This window comes from Hypanus sabinus, chromosome 21 (genome assembly GCF_030144855.1).
Source record: "Hypanus sabinus isolate sHypSab1 chromosome 21, sHypSab1.hap1, whole genome shotgun sequence".
Classification (NCBI taxonomy): Eukaryota; Metazoa; Chordata; class Chondrichthyes; order Myliobatiformes; family Dasyatidae; genus Hypanus; species Hypanus sabinus.
The window spans coordinates 7,686,889-7,703,447 of NC_082726.1; the positions used below are offsets into that span (position 1 = coordinate 7,686,889).

At 45.5% G+C, this 16,559-nt stretch overlaps 1 protein-coding gene across 2 annotated transcripts in view; it reads left to right on the forward strand.

The window, feature by feature from the left end:
• crtc3 (CREB regulated transcription coactivator 3) overlaps nucleotides 1-16,559 on the forward strand; it is a 139,102-nt gene that overhangs the window by 71,624 nt on the left and 50,919 nt on the right. Inside the window, exons 5-8 of one of the 2 annotated variants that reach the window (XM_059945902.1) lie at nucleotides 3,671-3,736; nucleotides 5,202-5,305; nucleotides 13,730-13,765; nucleotides 15,383-15,468. In XM_059945902.1, coding sequence (XP_059801885.1) covers nucleotides 3,671-3,736; nucleotides 5,202-5,305; nucleotides 13,730-13,765; nucleotides 15,383-15,468 — 292 coding nt within the window. The remainder of the gene's footprint in view (nucleotides 1-3,670; nucleotides 3,737-5,201; nucleotides 5,306-13,729; nucleotides 13,766-15,382; nucleotides 15,469-16,559) is intronic. The other variant, XM_059945903.1, reaches the window with a different exon arrangement.

Sequence of the window (16,559 nt, forward strand, 5' to 3'; positions counted from 1 at the left end):
TGAAACAGCATTCCTCTGGGGCCAAGGTGCAAAACACAGTACCAACAGTCATACGCAGCAGAAGGCACATATAGCCCATGAAAGATAGCAGTAAGCATACGGTTACATACAGGTAAAATATAACATAGCCAATGTCCTGTGGACTGGTAGTGCCTGGATGTTAGTGCAAGCCCACTGCAGACCACAAATGAATGCAACCCAGATTGTTTTCCATTTTGCAAGCTCTGGAGGGCAGCACTGACAGGAGGGGCCAGTCCCCAATCAGCATGAACTCCAGCATGCCTGCTGCACTTATTCTCTCTCCCACACTGCCTTCAGCGTCTCTCCCTCACCCCCCCCCCCACCCCCCCTCCCCGGGGTAGCTGCTACAGGCAACCCTGTGGTTTGAGGCCTAGTCTGCATTTCAACCAAGCCCAGTGGTCAGGGTATATAAGATCTCTGACAAAATTACCTCCATATTTTAAAGCCGCGAGCTCCCTGCAATCTTTGGTGCTTCTGACAGTAGGAACCGCTACAGTAGAGTAAAGGGATGGATTCAGTACAGAGAGCTACCCCTGCCATTAGCTCTCTTCTGTCAATTGGGAATGGTGGTTAATTAACTGTGGTAGGGGTTAGTTAATGTGGTTCCTGTATCGTCATGTGCCGAGAGGGAGACAAGTGTGTTGGGCAGGGGATGTGGTGCTGGAAACTTGGCCCAGTTTCAGCCAAGTGCAGTGAACCACTCGTTGGGCTGGCTGTGATGCTTGGACGCCCATATTGCTGGAAGTGGCCAAGTCCAGTAATACACTCGTGAGAACTGGCAATGTGGTTCTTCTCAGGGATTCGTAATGTCCAAATCGAGCTGCTCCAGGAACAAGCAATCAAAGAAAACTTACTGGAAGCAGAGGTCCATCTGTTTGTACATCTGCCAAGTTGTTTTGGACACCAGCTATCCCTCACGGAATATGGAATCTGTTGCTCTTACAGACCTTTAGCTCTGATGCAAAATGCGCATTATTTTTGAAGATGTTAAACTTTTTGTTTAATTTTACTCAACATCCTATTAAATACCTCAAATAATACAGATGGTGCTGGCTACCAACTCATTCTACTAACCAGGGTGTCTTTCTGGATATGCCCTGATATTTAGTCATGAGCTGTACTAACTTCTGCTGACAAACTTGACTTCCTCACCATGTGCGTAGTTGTTGTTACTCAGTGCCCTGTTACTTTTATTCTTAAGGCAAAGGTGTTTTGCTCTATCACTCCATCCCAAAACCTGTTACCCAAGTTTTAGATATCGTCCCTTTAAAAGGCACAGAGGGAAAAAAAACACATTCATTTGTTCCCTGAAACATTGCTCAAATTCAGCCCAGACAGAGACTGGCAGGCGATTCGAAGGTTACAAGAACTCCAGTTGGCTTTCCATTTGAAAGTCCTCAGCTCCCACAGTAGTGGCCCCAAATTCTCTGTGAGTCAGTGGAAAGTGTTGGCAGATAAACTAAAACTATTTGCTAGAAAAATATTCACTTTTCTATTGAAGCAGTTCGTATGAGAGGCATGCGAATTGAGGGATAGTGCCCTGGGGAAAGCTTGAACAGTGATGTTTCTCCAAGGATTACTGGCAGTTGAATGCACCAATCTTTTGATGTGTTCACAGCAGTCAGTATACCACTTAACAACTGCACAGCCACCTGGAGATAGATCACAGAAACAGATCATAAGATATAGGAGCAGAATGAGACCACTCAGCCCATCGAGTCTGCTTTGCCATTCCATCATGGCTGATTTACTCTCTCTCAACCCCTTTCTCCTGCCTTCTCTGTGACCTTCGATGCCCTGACTTAGCAAGAACGTATCAACCTCTGCTTTAAGTATACTCGATGACTTGTCCTCCACAACTGTCAGTGATAATGAGTTCCACAGATTTAAATTCCACACATTTGAGCTAAAGAAATTCCTCATCTCTGTTCTAAATGGACATCCCTCTATCCTGAGACTGCCCTTTTGTCCTGGACTCACCCATGATAGCAAACATCCTCTCCACTCTATCTTGGCCTTTCAATATTTGATAGGTTTCTGTGAGTTTCTCTCCCCCCCCCCCCCCAATATTCTTCTCAACTCCAATGAGTGTAGGCCCAGAACCATCAAACACGCCTTGTATGTTAACCCTTCTGTTTCCGGAATCGTTCTTGTGAACCTCTTCTCTCAACCGCCAGCACATCTTTTCTTAGATATGGGACCTAAAACTGCTCACAGTACTTCAAGTGAGGCCTCCTCACCAACGTCTTATACAGCCTCAGCATTACATCCTTGCTCTTTTTTGTCCTCCTTTGGAAACAAATGCTAACATTGCACTTGCCTTCCTTACCACCGACTCAACCTGCAGGGTAGCCTTTACAGAGTCCTGCATAAGGACACCTAAGTCCATTTGAAACCGAGGAAATCTACATTCAAACAACCAGTTTCAGAGGTACTCTTCAGAGCATGGATCACTGTCTGTTCCATTTGTAGAAGAGTTTCCTCAACATTCTCAAACAGTCTGAGGACAGAGTTACACAGAGAGAAGATTGCTGAACAGTGTTCTGTTGCGTGCTCCCATTACAGGGGCACTGCAGCTGAGGTACCCTCTACTGGGTCCATTTTCAGTGGTAGTTCTCTTTACTTTACCTTGGGTGCCATATAACATAGCAGTTAGTAGGTCATTGGTCATTGTCCTGTGATTCGGCTAGGGTTTATATTGATGGGTTGCTGGGTGACGCAGTTCAGTGGGCAGAAGGGCCTGTTCCGTGCTGTCTCTAATTAAATACAGGGGTTAGAGTGAAGATGGCTGTACGCTGTCCCAGTCATTACAGGAGCTCTCTTCCAGAAGCAGGTCATGTTTGATGGATACTGGTTGATGATATGATCCAATCCAGCTGCCAGCCTCTGCTGACTATATAACTCTGTTGTCTGTGGGACCATTCAGGGTACTGTTAGTGATAAAACTGTATATGCACCATGAGAAATTAAAAACAGAACAGTGGGAAAAGTGTGGGTTTAGCTCTAGGAGATGTGCAGAGATTAAATAGTGCTGGGATTGAGGAGCTCATTGTTTACGTGCTTTACGTTTGGGTTGTAGTTTGCCCTCATGAGGCATTTCAGTGATTGGTTAAGGGAAGGGTTATCTGGGGTTATGTTGACTAATGATAAGGCTATTATAAACTAAACTGATAATTATAAAATTCTCAAACCTCACTAGTACAGTTGTGTTTCCTCACCTTTAACATGGGCTCATTTGAAATTTTCACAAGCTGCTGCATATCAGCACTTCTCACAGAATTTTGTATAACAAATGCCTTTGCCCATTGCAAGGGGAGGAACTGTCTCGTTTGAAATACACTCAGGGTGATGGCATTACCGGGAATTACATGTCTTGTGCCTCGGCACATCTGCTTAAAACACAATCTTCCACAGAGTAAATTCTATTACTCTGTCTCTGACTCTCTCACCCCACCTCCCCACACCCTCACTCCACCCCCCACACCCTCTCTCCCTCCCCCCCACCCTCATTCCCTCCCCCACGCCCTCTCTCCTTCCCCCTACACCCTCACTCACCCTCCCACCTTCACTCTCTGAGTCTCTCTGATACATGCACACACACTAACAATGGAGACCTCTCTTTGAAAGCTTGTGTTTCTGCTTTGTGAAGGAGAATCCCACCCTGGGGCAGTGAGGAGAAGCCACCTCGATTGAGACTGATCTCGGCACTCAGCAGGTGATGTGTTTTCACAATCTTCCTCCTCAGCAGCTGAGGCCTTTACAATTGCAACCTGCCTTTTTCTCTGTAGGATTGATTCCTGCTGTTCCAGTTCAATTTATGACGGACTTGTAAGCCAGTGTTATTGCTCACTGCCCCTCCTCCTCGTCTGGCCACCCACTGGCTTCCAACCTGCTCTGAGGCTATGACAATTCAGGATCCAGGAGCCTATGCTAGCCTTGGGCAGAGTTCTGTTTACCGGGGATTTGGACACTTCACGGGATCAGGCAAACAGAGAGAGAGAGAATGGAAACCCTATAAATTGTGGAAATAAATTGTGTGTTGCCAAAGTCCCAAATGACGCTCTGATCCCACACTTAGGTGGGAGGTTCAAGGATTTTGAGTATTTTTAGTAACATTGGAAATTCGGCAGCATGGAGTAAGGAGGGTTGGATGGACGGGATGAGGGGGGTCGTGGTACTGACCTATCAGTAGTGCAAGGAGCACATTGTGTGTGCAGTAAGAGTGTGGTGTAGGGTGGTTGTTCTGGCCAAGCCTCTTGATCCAGAGACAAGCTTGAATCCCAGCACATGAGTTGGGGAATTAAAACTCTAGCATTTAAGCAGAGTTTTTAATAACATTCACCTCCTGGTAAAGGAAACCGGAGAACCATTGGATAGTTGCGGAGACCCATCTGGTTCACCGTGTTGTTCAGGGAGGAAGTCTGCTGTCCTCGCCTCCGCCGCAGCTGCACTCTGAAATGCCCAGAGGGACAGCGGGTGGCAGCAGCGCCCTTATCAATGAGAGCACTTCAACGCGGGTTTCGGAGTTGTAGGTTCAATAGACCCCATGTGAGCTGCCGACTAGGATCTGTTGGTACAATAACTTGATTAGAATGATCAGTTCCACTCAAAGAAACTCATCTTTCCCATGCCCCCCTCTCTCACCATTCACAAACTGGAAGACCACGGTAGTGCAGTGGTTAGCGCAACCCTATTACAGCTCGGTGTTCGAGTCCAGAGTTCAATCCCGGCACCCTCTTCAAGGAGTTCGTATGTTCTCCCCATGAATGCATGGGTTTCCTCCGAGTGCTCCGGTTTCCTCCTGCAGTCCAAGGACCCAACGGTTAGTAGATTAATTGTCCATTGTAAGTTGTCCTGTGATTATGTTAAGGTAAAATTGGTAGGTTGCTGGCTCAGGGGGGGTGGTGGGTGCGGTTTGCTCAAAGAGTTGAAAGGGCTGTCCCGCATAGTATCTCCAAATAAATAAAAGTAAACAAATAGTGAAGAAGAATGTGGCAGGTGATTTTGCAAGAATAGTGTATATTGGAAGGGTCTTCCATGTTGCCTTTGACTTGGTCATTAAAACCTTTGGGAGGTGAAGGATATGTGCATCGTGTCAGCTGGCTTCTCATGCCTGCTGTCTGCTGCCACCCAGTGAGCCATCTCCCCACTTACTCTCTCTCTCCACTTTGCCTCTGTAGGACCAATTCCGACTCTGCTCTGCACACCAGCGCTCTCAATCCCAGTCCACAGGATGCCTTCGTGGGGGAGAGCCAGTCGTTCCCACAGCAAGATCGGCGGCATGGTGAGATGAGGGGAAATTTCCACCCTTAGGCTTAATCCCTGGAATGGCAAGGGAGAGCAGGGTGGCCTGTGTACCCCAGTGTGGGATTACAGTAGATAAAATTCTGAGACTGGAGTGAGTCAATCCTAGGGCAACACCTCACCAGCATCAGCCTACCCACCATCAATGACATATACACAGAAAGGTGCCAACAAAAGGCCAGTAACATCATGAAGGATCTCACCCACCCTGCTCATAGACTGTTTGTCTTATTCCCATCAGGGAGGAAGCTCAAGCCAGGACCACCAGACTCAAAAATGGTTACTTTCCCCAAACAGTAAGGCTGATCAGCTCCTCCACCCCTCCATATGCCCAGCCACCACTACTTTATCAGTACTGTCATTCACCTTATGTACAGTCTAGTGTCACTTTATGGAGATACAATCAATCTGTGTATGTAAGCTATCCTATGTATTTATATTTGTTGTGTTTTTTATTATTGTTGTGTTCTTTATCATTTGTGGGCTTTCTTTGTACTGCATCGCATCCAGAGTAACAACTCTTGTTGTTCTTCACACACGTGTTCAAGAAATGTCATGAAACCATCTTGAATCTTCAGGGAAGATGAACAGTGGGGAGTGAGGTGTCTTTGCTCAGCCTGTGAATCATTGGAATTGCTATAGGCAAGGCACTGATATTTCGATCTTGGTGCTGGCCAGTGGGTTTAGTGTGAATGGGCAGAGTGAAGGTAATGGGCTGAAGTGCCTGTTTCTATACTGAACAATTCTGATTCTCCACTGCAGAGAGCCTGGGTAATGTCTGTTAAAACCTTTTTAAGATAATGGAGGAATCTCCTTCTGCCCCCCTCTCCTCCCTACCCCCATGTCAGGCCGCCCCCTCCCACCCCTAGCCTGTCTCCATACCTTCTGTAGTAGTCTACAACTAGCTGCTTTGTTTTTACAACATTGAGGGAGAGGATTCTGGGATTGAAAAGATTATACGAAGAGCATTTGATGGCTCTGGGCCTGTACTCACTGGAGTTCAGAAGACTGAAGAGTGACCTCACTGAAACCTATCGAATGGTGAAAGGCCTCGACAGAGTGGATGTGAAGAGGATGTTTCCTATGGTGGGGGAGTCTAAGACCAGAGGACACAGTCTCAGAGTAGAGGGGCGTCCTTTTAGAATGGAGATGAGAAATTTCTTTAGTCAAAGTGTGGTGAGTCTGTGGAATTCATTGCCACAGATGGCTGTAGAAGCCAAGTCATTGGGTATGTTTAAAGCAGAGGTTGATTGATTCTTGATTAGTCAGGGCAAGAAGAGGTACGTGGAGAAAGCAGGAGATTGGGGCTGAGAAGGGAAAATGGATCAGCTATGATGAAATGATAGAAAAGACTTGATGGTCCAAATGCCCTAATTCTGCTCCTATATCAAATGGTCTTAATTGTCTTATTTTCATCGCCCTCTGGATGGAGATTCCAGACTCTCTTACTGATGGAGACTCCCTTATCACATGAGTGGTGCGGACAGCCCAGCACGTCTATAGTTGTGAACTTCCCATGATTCAGGACCTTTACAAGGACAGGTGTGTAAAAAGGGCCCATAGGATCATTGGGGACCCAAGTCATCCCAACCACAATCTACTCCAGCCGCTACCATCCGGGAAACGGTACCGCAGCGTAAAAGCCAGGACCAACGGGCTCCAGGACAGCTTCTTCCACCAGGCCATCAGACTGATGAACTCACACTGATTTGAGTGTACTCTATGTTACACTGACTGTTCTATTTATTATAAGTTATTATAAATTACTATGATTGCACATTCAGATGGAGAAGTAACGTAAAGATTTTTACTCCTCATGTATGTGAAGGATGTAAGAAATAAAGTCAATTCAATTCTATGCAGGCCTTTCAGTATCCAGTGGGTTTCAAAGAAATCTCCCATCTTAGCTCCATCATATACAGGCTCAGAGCCAACAAGCCCTCCTCATACATTAAGCCTTCTGTTGTGATCAGGTTGTTATTGCAACGTGCAGTCATAGGGTGTTGGTTGGTAAGATAGTGGGAATATTCCCCCATTTCCTATTAAATGCTCCCAATAGCGTGCAACTCAAATAGCCTTTGACAACCCAGTTCAGCCCCTGAACTTCATGCGTTGCTTAGTTAAGCCTGGCGAAACAGTTTCTACAGACAGGAGAAGGGACAAAGGCAGGTTTCTGGTGCATTAAAACCATCTTCGAGCAGATGTGGCTCATCAGGCATAGTTGGCAGCTCGTCTTGGAGACGGAAAACTCTGATCTCAAGCCGCCGCCGCCTTGCAGTTATACCCACTCACAGGGAAGACCGGGAATAACCCCTGAGGAAGTATTTGGAGCTGGAGTCCCTAAGGCAATCCAGCATTGAGTTCTGTAATGCTGCTGGTGTCAGACTGTATCAGTTCCTGCCGTCATTTGGATTCATCAGCTGCATGGGCAACAGCTTGTTCTCCATGTTGTACCACCCTGGCTTGTGTGATGGCTTACGTCGGCAGCCCAGACACACAATCTGTGGTTATCCCTGACCAGTGAGGGCCTGTACGTGATCAGGTTGGAATGTGGATCTGAGGTGCAGAGTCGGGGAGGCAAACTTAAGGGCTGCGTCTTTAACAGTCCGGGGCTGTGCTCTGGAACTGCAGGAAGAGACAGGTATGTGGTTATTGGTTGACAGCGCCTTTGGGTTTGACGCTTTTTACAGTGCATGAATCTGCCAGCATTGTTATTCACTGTGAACACTGAGCTCTGGATTGAGTTGCTGGAGAATCAGAACCATGTTTATAATCACTGACATAATTTGTTGTTTTATGGCAGCAGTATAGTGCAGTATATAAAATACACTATAAATTAGAATAAAGACTACTGCATATATTAAAATAGATAATTAGTGCAAAAAGAGAGAGAAAAGAACTGGGATAGTGTTCATAGACCATTCAGAAATCTGATGGTGGAGGGGGAAGAAGCTGTTCCTAAAACATTGAGGGTGTGCCTTAAGGCCCTTGTGCCTCCTCCCTGAGAAGAGGGCATGTCCTCTGCTGGGGAAGCTGATGCCCATGGTGGAGCTGGCTAAGTTTACAATTTTCTGCAGCTTTTCCCTGATCCTGTGCAATGGTCCCTCCATACCAGTGATACAACCAGTTAGAATGCTCTCTACAGTTCATCTGTAGAAATTTGCGTGAATCTTTGGTGATATACTAACTCTCCTAAAACTCTTAATGAAATATTGCCACTGGTGTGCACTCTCTGTAATTGCATCAAATTATTTGGCCCAGGCTAGGTTGGTAGAACAGGATTGCAGAAGTACCTCTCGACCACTTGCGCCAAGTAAAGTCTGCCCGGCCAGGGTGTTGTCAGGAGAGAAAAGAACCAAGAGGAGGTTGTGTGCTCACTTGGTTTCCCAGTGGGTTGGGACGGGACATTTCACCCAATAAATCATCAATAGACAATAGGTGCAGAAGTAGACCATTCGGCCCCTCGAGTCTGCACCGGCTTTCTGAGATCATGGCTGATCATTCACTATCAATACCCAGTCCCTGCCTTGTCCCCATATCCCTTGATTCCCCTATCCATCAGATATCTATCCAGCTCCTTCTTGAAAGCATCCAGAGAATTGGCCTCCACCGTCTTCTGAGGCAGTGCATTCCACACCTCCACAACTCTCTGGGAGAAGAAGCTCTTCCTCAACTCTGTTTTAAATAACTGACCTCTTATTCTCAATCCAGGCCCTCTGGTACTGGACTCTCCCAACATCTGGAACATATTTCCTGCCTCAATCCTATCAAATCCTTTAATTATCTTAAATGTTTCAATCAGATCCCCTCTCAATCTCCTCAATTCCAGCGTGTACAAGCCCAATCTCTCCAATCTCTCTATGTAAGACAGCCCTGCCATCCCAGGAATCAACCTAGTGAATCTACGCTGCACTTCCTCAATTGCCAGAATGTCCTTCCTTAAACCTGGAGACCAAAACTGTACACAATATTCCAGGTGTGGTCTCACCAGGGCCCTGTACAAATGCAAAAGAACATCCTTGCTCTTGTATTCAATTCCCCTTGTAACAAAGGCCAACATTCCATTTGCCCTCTTCACTGCCTGTTGCACTTGCTCATTCACCTTCATTGACTGGTGAACTAGGACTCCTAGGTCTCTTTGCATTTCTCCCTTACCTAATTCGACACCGTTCAGACAATACTCTGCCCTCTTGTTCCTGCTTCCAAAGTGGATAACTTCACATTTATTCACATTGAATGACATCTGCCAAGTATCTGCCCACTCACTCAGCCTATCCAAGTCTCCCTGTATTCTCCTAATGTCCTCTTCGCATGTCACACTGCCACCCAGTTTAGTATCGTCAGCAAACTTGCTGATATAGTTTTCAATGCCCTCATCTAAATCATTGACATAAATCGTAAAGAGCTGTGGTCCCAATACAGAGCCCTGTGGTACTCCACTAGTCACCTCCAGCCAGTCTGAGAAACACCCATTCACTGCTACCCTTTGCTTTCTATCTGCCAACCAGTTTTCTATCCATGTTGAAACCCTGCCCCCAATGCCATGAGCTCTGATTTTACTCACCAATCTCCTATGTGGCACCTTATCGAATGCCTTCTGAAAATCTAGGTACACAACATCTACTGGCTTACTCTCATCTAACATCCTTGTTACACCCTCAAAAAACTCCAACAGATTAGTCAAGCATGATTTGCCCTTGGTAAATCCATGCTGGCTCGGCCTAATCCTATTTCTGCCATCTAGATGTGCCACTATTTCGTCCTTAATAATGGACTCAAGCATCTTCCCCACGAGCGACGTTAGGCTAACAGGGCGATAGTTCTCCGTTTTCTCCTTCCCTCCCTTCTTGAAAAGTGGGACAACATTAGCCACTCTCCAATCTTCAGGAACTGATCCTGAATCTAAGGAACATTGGAAAATGATTACCAATGCATCTTCAATTTCCTGAGCCACCTCTTTTAGAACCCTCGGATGCAGACCATCTGGACCCGGGGATTTATTAGCCTTCAGTCCTACCAGTCTACTCATCACAGTTTCTTTCCTAATGTCAATCTGCCTCAATTCCTCTGATATCTTATGACCCTGGCCATCCATACATCTGGGAGATTGCTTGTGTCCTCCCTGGTGAAGACAGATCTAAAGTATGCATTAAATTCTGTTGCCATTTCCCTGTTTCCCATAACAATTTCTCCCAATTCATTCTTCAAGGGGCCAACATTGTTCTTAACTATCTTCTTTCTCTTCACATAGCTAAAAAAGCTTTTGCTATCCCCTTTTATATTCCTGGCTAGACTGAGCTCATACCTGATTTTTTCTCTCCGTATTGCTTTTTTAGTTAAGATCTGCTGTTCCTTAAAACTTTCCCAATCATCTGTATTCCCACTCATCTTAGCCCTGTCATACTTCTTTTTCTTTAATGCTATACAACCTCTGACTTCCTTTGTCAACCACTGTGGCCCCTTCCCCCTCTTTGAATCCTTCCTTCTCATTGGAATGAACTGCATTTGCATCTTTTGTATTATGCCCAAGAATATCTGCCACTGCTGATCCACTGTCTTTCCTGCCAGGGCATCTGCCCATTTAACTTTGGCCAGCTCATCCCTCATGGCTCCGTAGTCTCCTTTATTTAATTGCAACACTGACACCTCTGATCTGCCCCTATCCCTCTCAAATTGTAGATAAAAACTTATCATGTTATGATCACTACTTCCTAATGGCTCCTTTACTTCAAGATCACTTATCAATTCCTGTTCATTACACATCACCAGGTCCAAAATAGCCTTGTTCCTGGTTGGCTCAAGCACAAACTGTTCCAAAAATACATCCCTTAGACACTCCACAAACTCCCTATCCTGGGGTCCGGCACCTACCTGATTCTCCCAGTCCACCTGCATGTTGAAATCTCCCATAACGACTGCATTACCTTTAGCACATGCCAATGTTAACTCCCTAATCAACTTGTACCCAATATCCATGCTACTGTTTGGGGGCCTGTACACAACACCCATTAGGGTCTTTTTACCCTTACTGTTCCTCAGCTCAATCCACACAGACTCTACTTCCCCTGTTCCCAAGTCACCTCTTGCTAAGGACTGAATCTCATTCCTCACCAACAGGGCCACCCCACCCCCTCTTCCCATATTTCTGTCTCTACGATAGCATGTATACCCTGGTACACTCAATTCCCAGGCCTGATCCCCTTGCAGCCATGTCTCCGTTATCCCAACAATATCGTAGTTCCCCATTTTCATCTGAGCTTCAAGCTCATCTGTCTTATTTCTGACACTACGCGCATTCAAGTATAGAATTCTTAGCCCATTCCTCCTCTCTTTGCTTAAAACACTGTCTACTGTACCTAACTCAGCTCCTTGAACTTCCATCGGGCAAATTGCACCCTGAATTTTGATGACCTTCTCAAGATCACCCAAACCTTGTACACATTTAACCCCATGCACCTTCTGACCAGCCCTCTGGATCTGGATCCCTGCCCCCTGCACATCTAGTTTAAACCCCCCCGAGCAGCACTGGCAAATACTCCTGCAAGAATGTTAGTACCCCTCCGGTTCAGATGTAGACCATCCCTTCGAAACAGATCCCAATGTCCCTGGAACAAAGACCAATTATCCAAAAACCTGAACCCTTCCTTCCTGCACCATGCTCTCAGCCTCGTATTAATGTGCATAATCATTCTATTCTTCGCCTCACTCGCACGTGGCACAGGTAGCAATCCCGAGATTGTCACCCTGGAGGTCCTGCCTTTCAGCTTCACTCCTAACTCCCTGAACTCTCTAAGCAGGACCCCCTCACTCACCTTATCTACATCATTGGTCCCTACATGGACCACTACATCTGGGTTCATGCCCTCACTCTCAAGAATAGCCTGCACCCGATCTGAGATGTCCCGGACCCTGGCACCAGGGAGGCAACATACCATCCGAGACTCCCGATCTGCCCCACAAAATCTCCTATCTGCCCCCCTAACTATAGAGTCCCCTAAAACTATCGCTCTCTTCTCTTCCCTCCTCCCCTTTCTAGTTGAGGGTTCAACCTCTGTGCCAGAGGCAGGACCACTACAACTCATTCCTGGTAGGTCATCCCCATCAACAGTATCCAGTACGGTATACTTATTGTTAATGGGAATGGCCGCAGGGGTGCTCTGCTCTCTCTGCCTGCTCCCCCTGCCTCTCTGGACCGTCACCCATCTGCCTACTTCTTGGTTTTTTGGTGTGACTACCTCCTGATAACTATCTATCTCTGCCTCCACCTCCCGAATGATCCATAGTTCATCCAACTCCCTAACTCGGTCTGATAGGAGCTGCAGCTGGATGCACCTTTTGCAGGTGTGGTCATCAGGGACAACTGTGTTGACCCTGACCTCCCACATACTGCATACGGAGCACACCACTGCTCTGACTGTCTCCCCCATACCTGAACTGGATTAATAGAATAAGTCTAAAAAGCACCTAGCGACCTTACCTTCTTCCCCTCAGTGAGCAATCACACAGGCTTACCGAAGTCCCCTTACGCCGAAGCCCACTTAGCCAAAGCCCAGGACTCTGCTTCCACGGACTCCGTGTTCATTTATCTCCAAATCAAAGTTAATACATTGAATACTTACTGCACAGCAGTGTCGCAGGAAAGCAGCACCTTTATCAGAGAGCTCCCCCCCACCCCCATGCTCTCTTCTCGCTGCTGCCATCAGGAAGAAGGTACAAGAGCCTCAGTGCCCACACCACCAAGTTCAGGAACAGTTCCTACCTCTCAACCATCAGGCCTTTGAGCCAGATGGAATAACTTCACTCGCCCCAATGCTGAACTATTTCCACAACGAATGGGCTTCCTTTCAAGGAGTCTTCATCTCATGTTCTTGACACTTATTGCTTATTTATTTATTTGTTGATTTTAAATTTTGTATTTGCACGTGGGTTGTTTGTCTTGTGTTTTTCGTTGATTCTGCACTATTTCTTTGTATGTATTGTGAATGTGCACAAGAAATTGTTTGTGGTGAGATATGTATTTTGATAATAAATTTACACTGAACTTTGAGGAATAGGCCTTTCTGCCCATTAAATCCATAAACACATCCCATATTTATTCTCTAACTCTCCTGACAGATTCTAATCTTCGCCTACACACTCAGGAGAGTTTATAGCAGCAGGCAAACCTTTCAGACTACATGTCTTTGGGCTGTGGGAGGAAACTGGACCACTTGGGGAAAGTCGTGCTGTCACAGCAGGGGAGATCAGCATAGAACCTGGGTCTCCGGAACCACGTGACAGCAGCTTCACTAGATGCACTGTTACGTCGTTCTTACAGCTATGTTCCACTTGTTGACCTGATTGGATTAAAGTGTTCTGTGATTGGTGTCACCCTCTGCAATGTGATTGTCTTCTCCTTTTGCAGTGAACTATTACGATGAAATGGACATTCAGGGGGAAGGTGAGTTCTGGTTGGCATCGTTTTGTGTCAAGCTCGTGTGCAGCCTGAAAGGTTGAGAGTAACTAACCACCAACACCTGAGACCATTCCCTGGCTGGGTCCCAGCTCTTAGCTTGCGTGTGATCTTATCACTACTGATTAAGCTGTGACCTCATAAGTTGAGGGTATAATTGTGTCCAGGAAATTGCTATTGCTCAAGAAATGTCACAATAGAAATAGCTGCTAGTCTGCAAACCAACATCCCTTGAGACATGAACAGTGTTAAATAAATACAAGATGTAGTAACCAAATGAATTGTACTTCTCCCTTCAAGCCTCTTACAGTCTTAAAACATCCTCTCATTTCCTTTCATTTTAAGTACTACTACGTTAAATCTGGCATTCATTTGAATTTTATATTTGTTTAAAGAACTCCCCAGAAACTCAGGGCATAACTGAGTCTTCAAATGTAATTGTACCCTCCATGTATAACTACCTCCCATGTGTAACTATCTTCCAGATGTCAGTGTGCTTCCTAGGAGTGCCCAGAGCTCTGTTCCCAGCATGCAGAGAATCCACCCAGAATGGCAGTGCAGTAGTCCACCTTTGCCAAGCTCTCAGCTCCAGGTCAGAGTGGGACAAGATTGTTCAGGCTTCCTCTTTCTCAACAATAAGCAGATCGTTCTGGAGGGCCATGGTCCTGTGCTCAGCAGTGTGTAGTCTTGGTGAAACCTTTGTTGGAGCACTGTATAGCGATCTAGACAAGGATATATTGAGGAGTAACCAAATGTAGGTCTTCAACATTGAGGTACTCTACAGAGTAGACTTTAAGATGGTCCTTGTGGACAAGACCTGAACAAGGTGTCAACGGGGTATAAAAAGATGATTTAAAAATACAGTAGAAAGTTCAGGAGAAACTTTTATACTCATGGTGAAGACATCAAACTTGAAAGGCAAATTTGTTGTTGAATGGGGATGGAGGAAGATCAGAGGATATGGCGATGAGTGGGAGAAGGTTCATGTGGAGTTGAAACCTAATGGACTAAATAATCCTGGTAGTATAGGTACAATGTTGGCATCTGTTTATCTTTAACTTGTGAAATGGCTGGAGTGTCAGGAGAGGCAGGGAAGTCAGTGCAATGATCATGTTGAAGAACCATATTCTGCAATGGAGGAGAGTCTGATTGCTTTCTGTGAGAGATATCATTTTCCCGATCATTTTCATAGCAAACTGCCACTGTGATCTATCAGATTCCTACAGCTGGAATCTTATTGTAGCTTCTTGCCAAAATTATTGCACTTGCTCAAGTTGAGGTTCTTGAAAAGTTTACAGTGAAGAAACCCTTCAAAAGAGTTGGAAGTTCATTTGTTGTTGGGGAGCTGATAGTTTCCCCAGAGGTTAAAACCCCCTGAGTCATCAGAACAATATGTCGTCATGTCTTCAGGCAGAGAGGTTCCCCATTAATCGATTCAGATATCGATTAATTATTTCAGTAATCGATTTGAAGTTCGATTATGAAATTGTTTCATGTTATCCTAATCATTTAATTTTATTTTTCTTTAAAGGATTTTGTTTCTTTCCAGTCTATTATTTTCTCCATCTTCATTGCATTATTAATAGATTACTGCTTTTTATTCAGTCTTTTCATTCCCGGTTCCAACGACGGAAGATAATCTGTTAAAGCTGAACAAACCTTTGCCAAAACAGCTGTGGGAAGCGAAGAAGGTGAGTGGCAGATTGCTTCAGCAAACATCTCCACTGTTTAAGTTTCTGCACCTTTCTTTTGGAATCCATAACCCTTTGGTGAAGCCTCCTCACACCATTCTCACTCAATGCCGGCTCCTCAACTGTAATAATGACTGAGTTCATACAAATTAAACTGCAAGTTTATTAGACTGTCAGTATTAATTGCACACTTAAGGATTACATACCTGTAATGTTGGATTATGAAGTGAAAAACTGAGTTCCTCCGGCTTGAGATTTGAGAGCTAGACACTTGGGAAGGTGAAAATCGAAGATGTTATGCCAGTCTCAGTCCAAAAGTGGCAAGCTAAGGGAGTTTGAGAGAATAAGTTGGTGCAACAGGCTGGAGTTAAGGTGGACGGGGGCTGGAGGGTGGTGACAGAGAAGAGAAGCTTTGCGATTATTGGTTAAACGGACAGATGAAATAGTTTGCAGTGAAGGCAGAAGTTTGGAGCTGGAGCGAAGGAAGGAATTAAAAAGAAATGTAAGCAGGTGATGTTATTCCTCAGTCCTGAAGGTCACTCTCCATCTACTTTCCTCTGAACCCTTTGGTATCCAAACAAGTGTTAGAATCGCAATTAAAGAATCACACAGCAAGGCATCAGGCCATTTGGCCCACTGATTGCATGCTGATCATCAAGCAGCCATTTACACTCATCCCAGTTTGTGCTTCCACTTTTCCATCAATTCCTTCCCTCCATCTTGTCTTTATCACTCATCTACACAGGAGACACAATTTTCAGTGATTTATCTTTACACTGATCCCATTTTTCCTCTTTCATCCAGTGTTACCCCTCTCTGTTCCTCTATCATCCCAGTGTTACACCCTCTGTTCCTCTTTCATCCCAGTGTTACTCCCTCTGTTCCTCTTTCATCCTAGTGTTAGCCTACTCTCTCTATTCCTCTTTCATCCCAGTGTTACCCCCTCTGTCTTTTCTCTTACCCCTTTTACAGTTGTGCCCATTTCATTATTTTAGCTCCTCATTGTTCCAACTGAAACACTTTGTTCTTCCTGTAAGCTTTATGGCAGTCAGCAGACCAATGTAAGGTGCATTACGCCACCTACTGAGTTG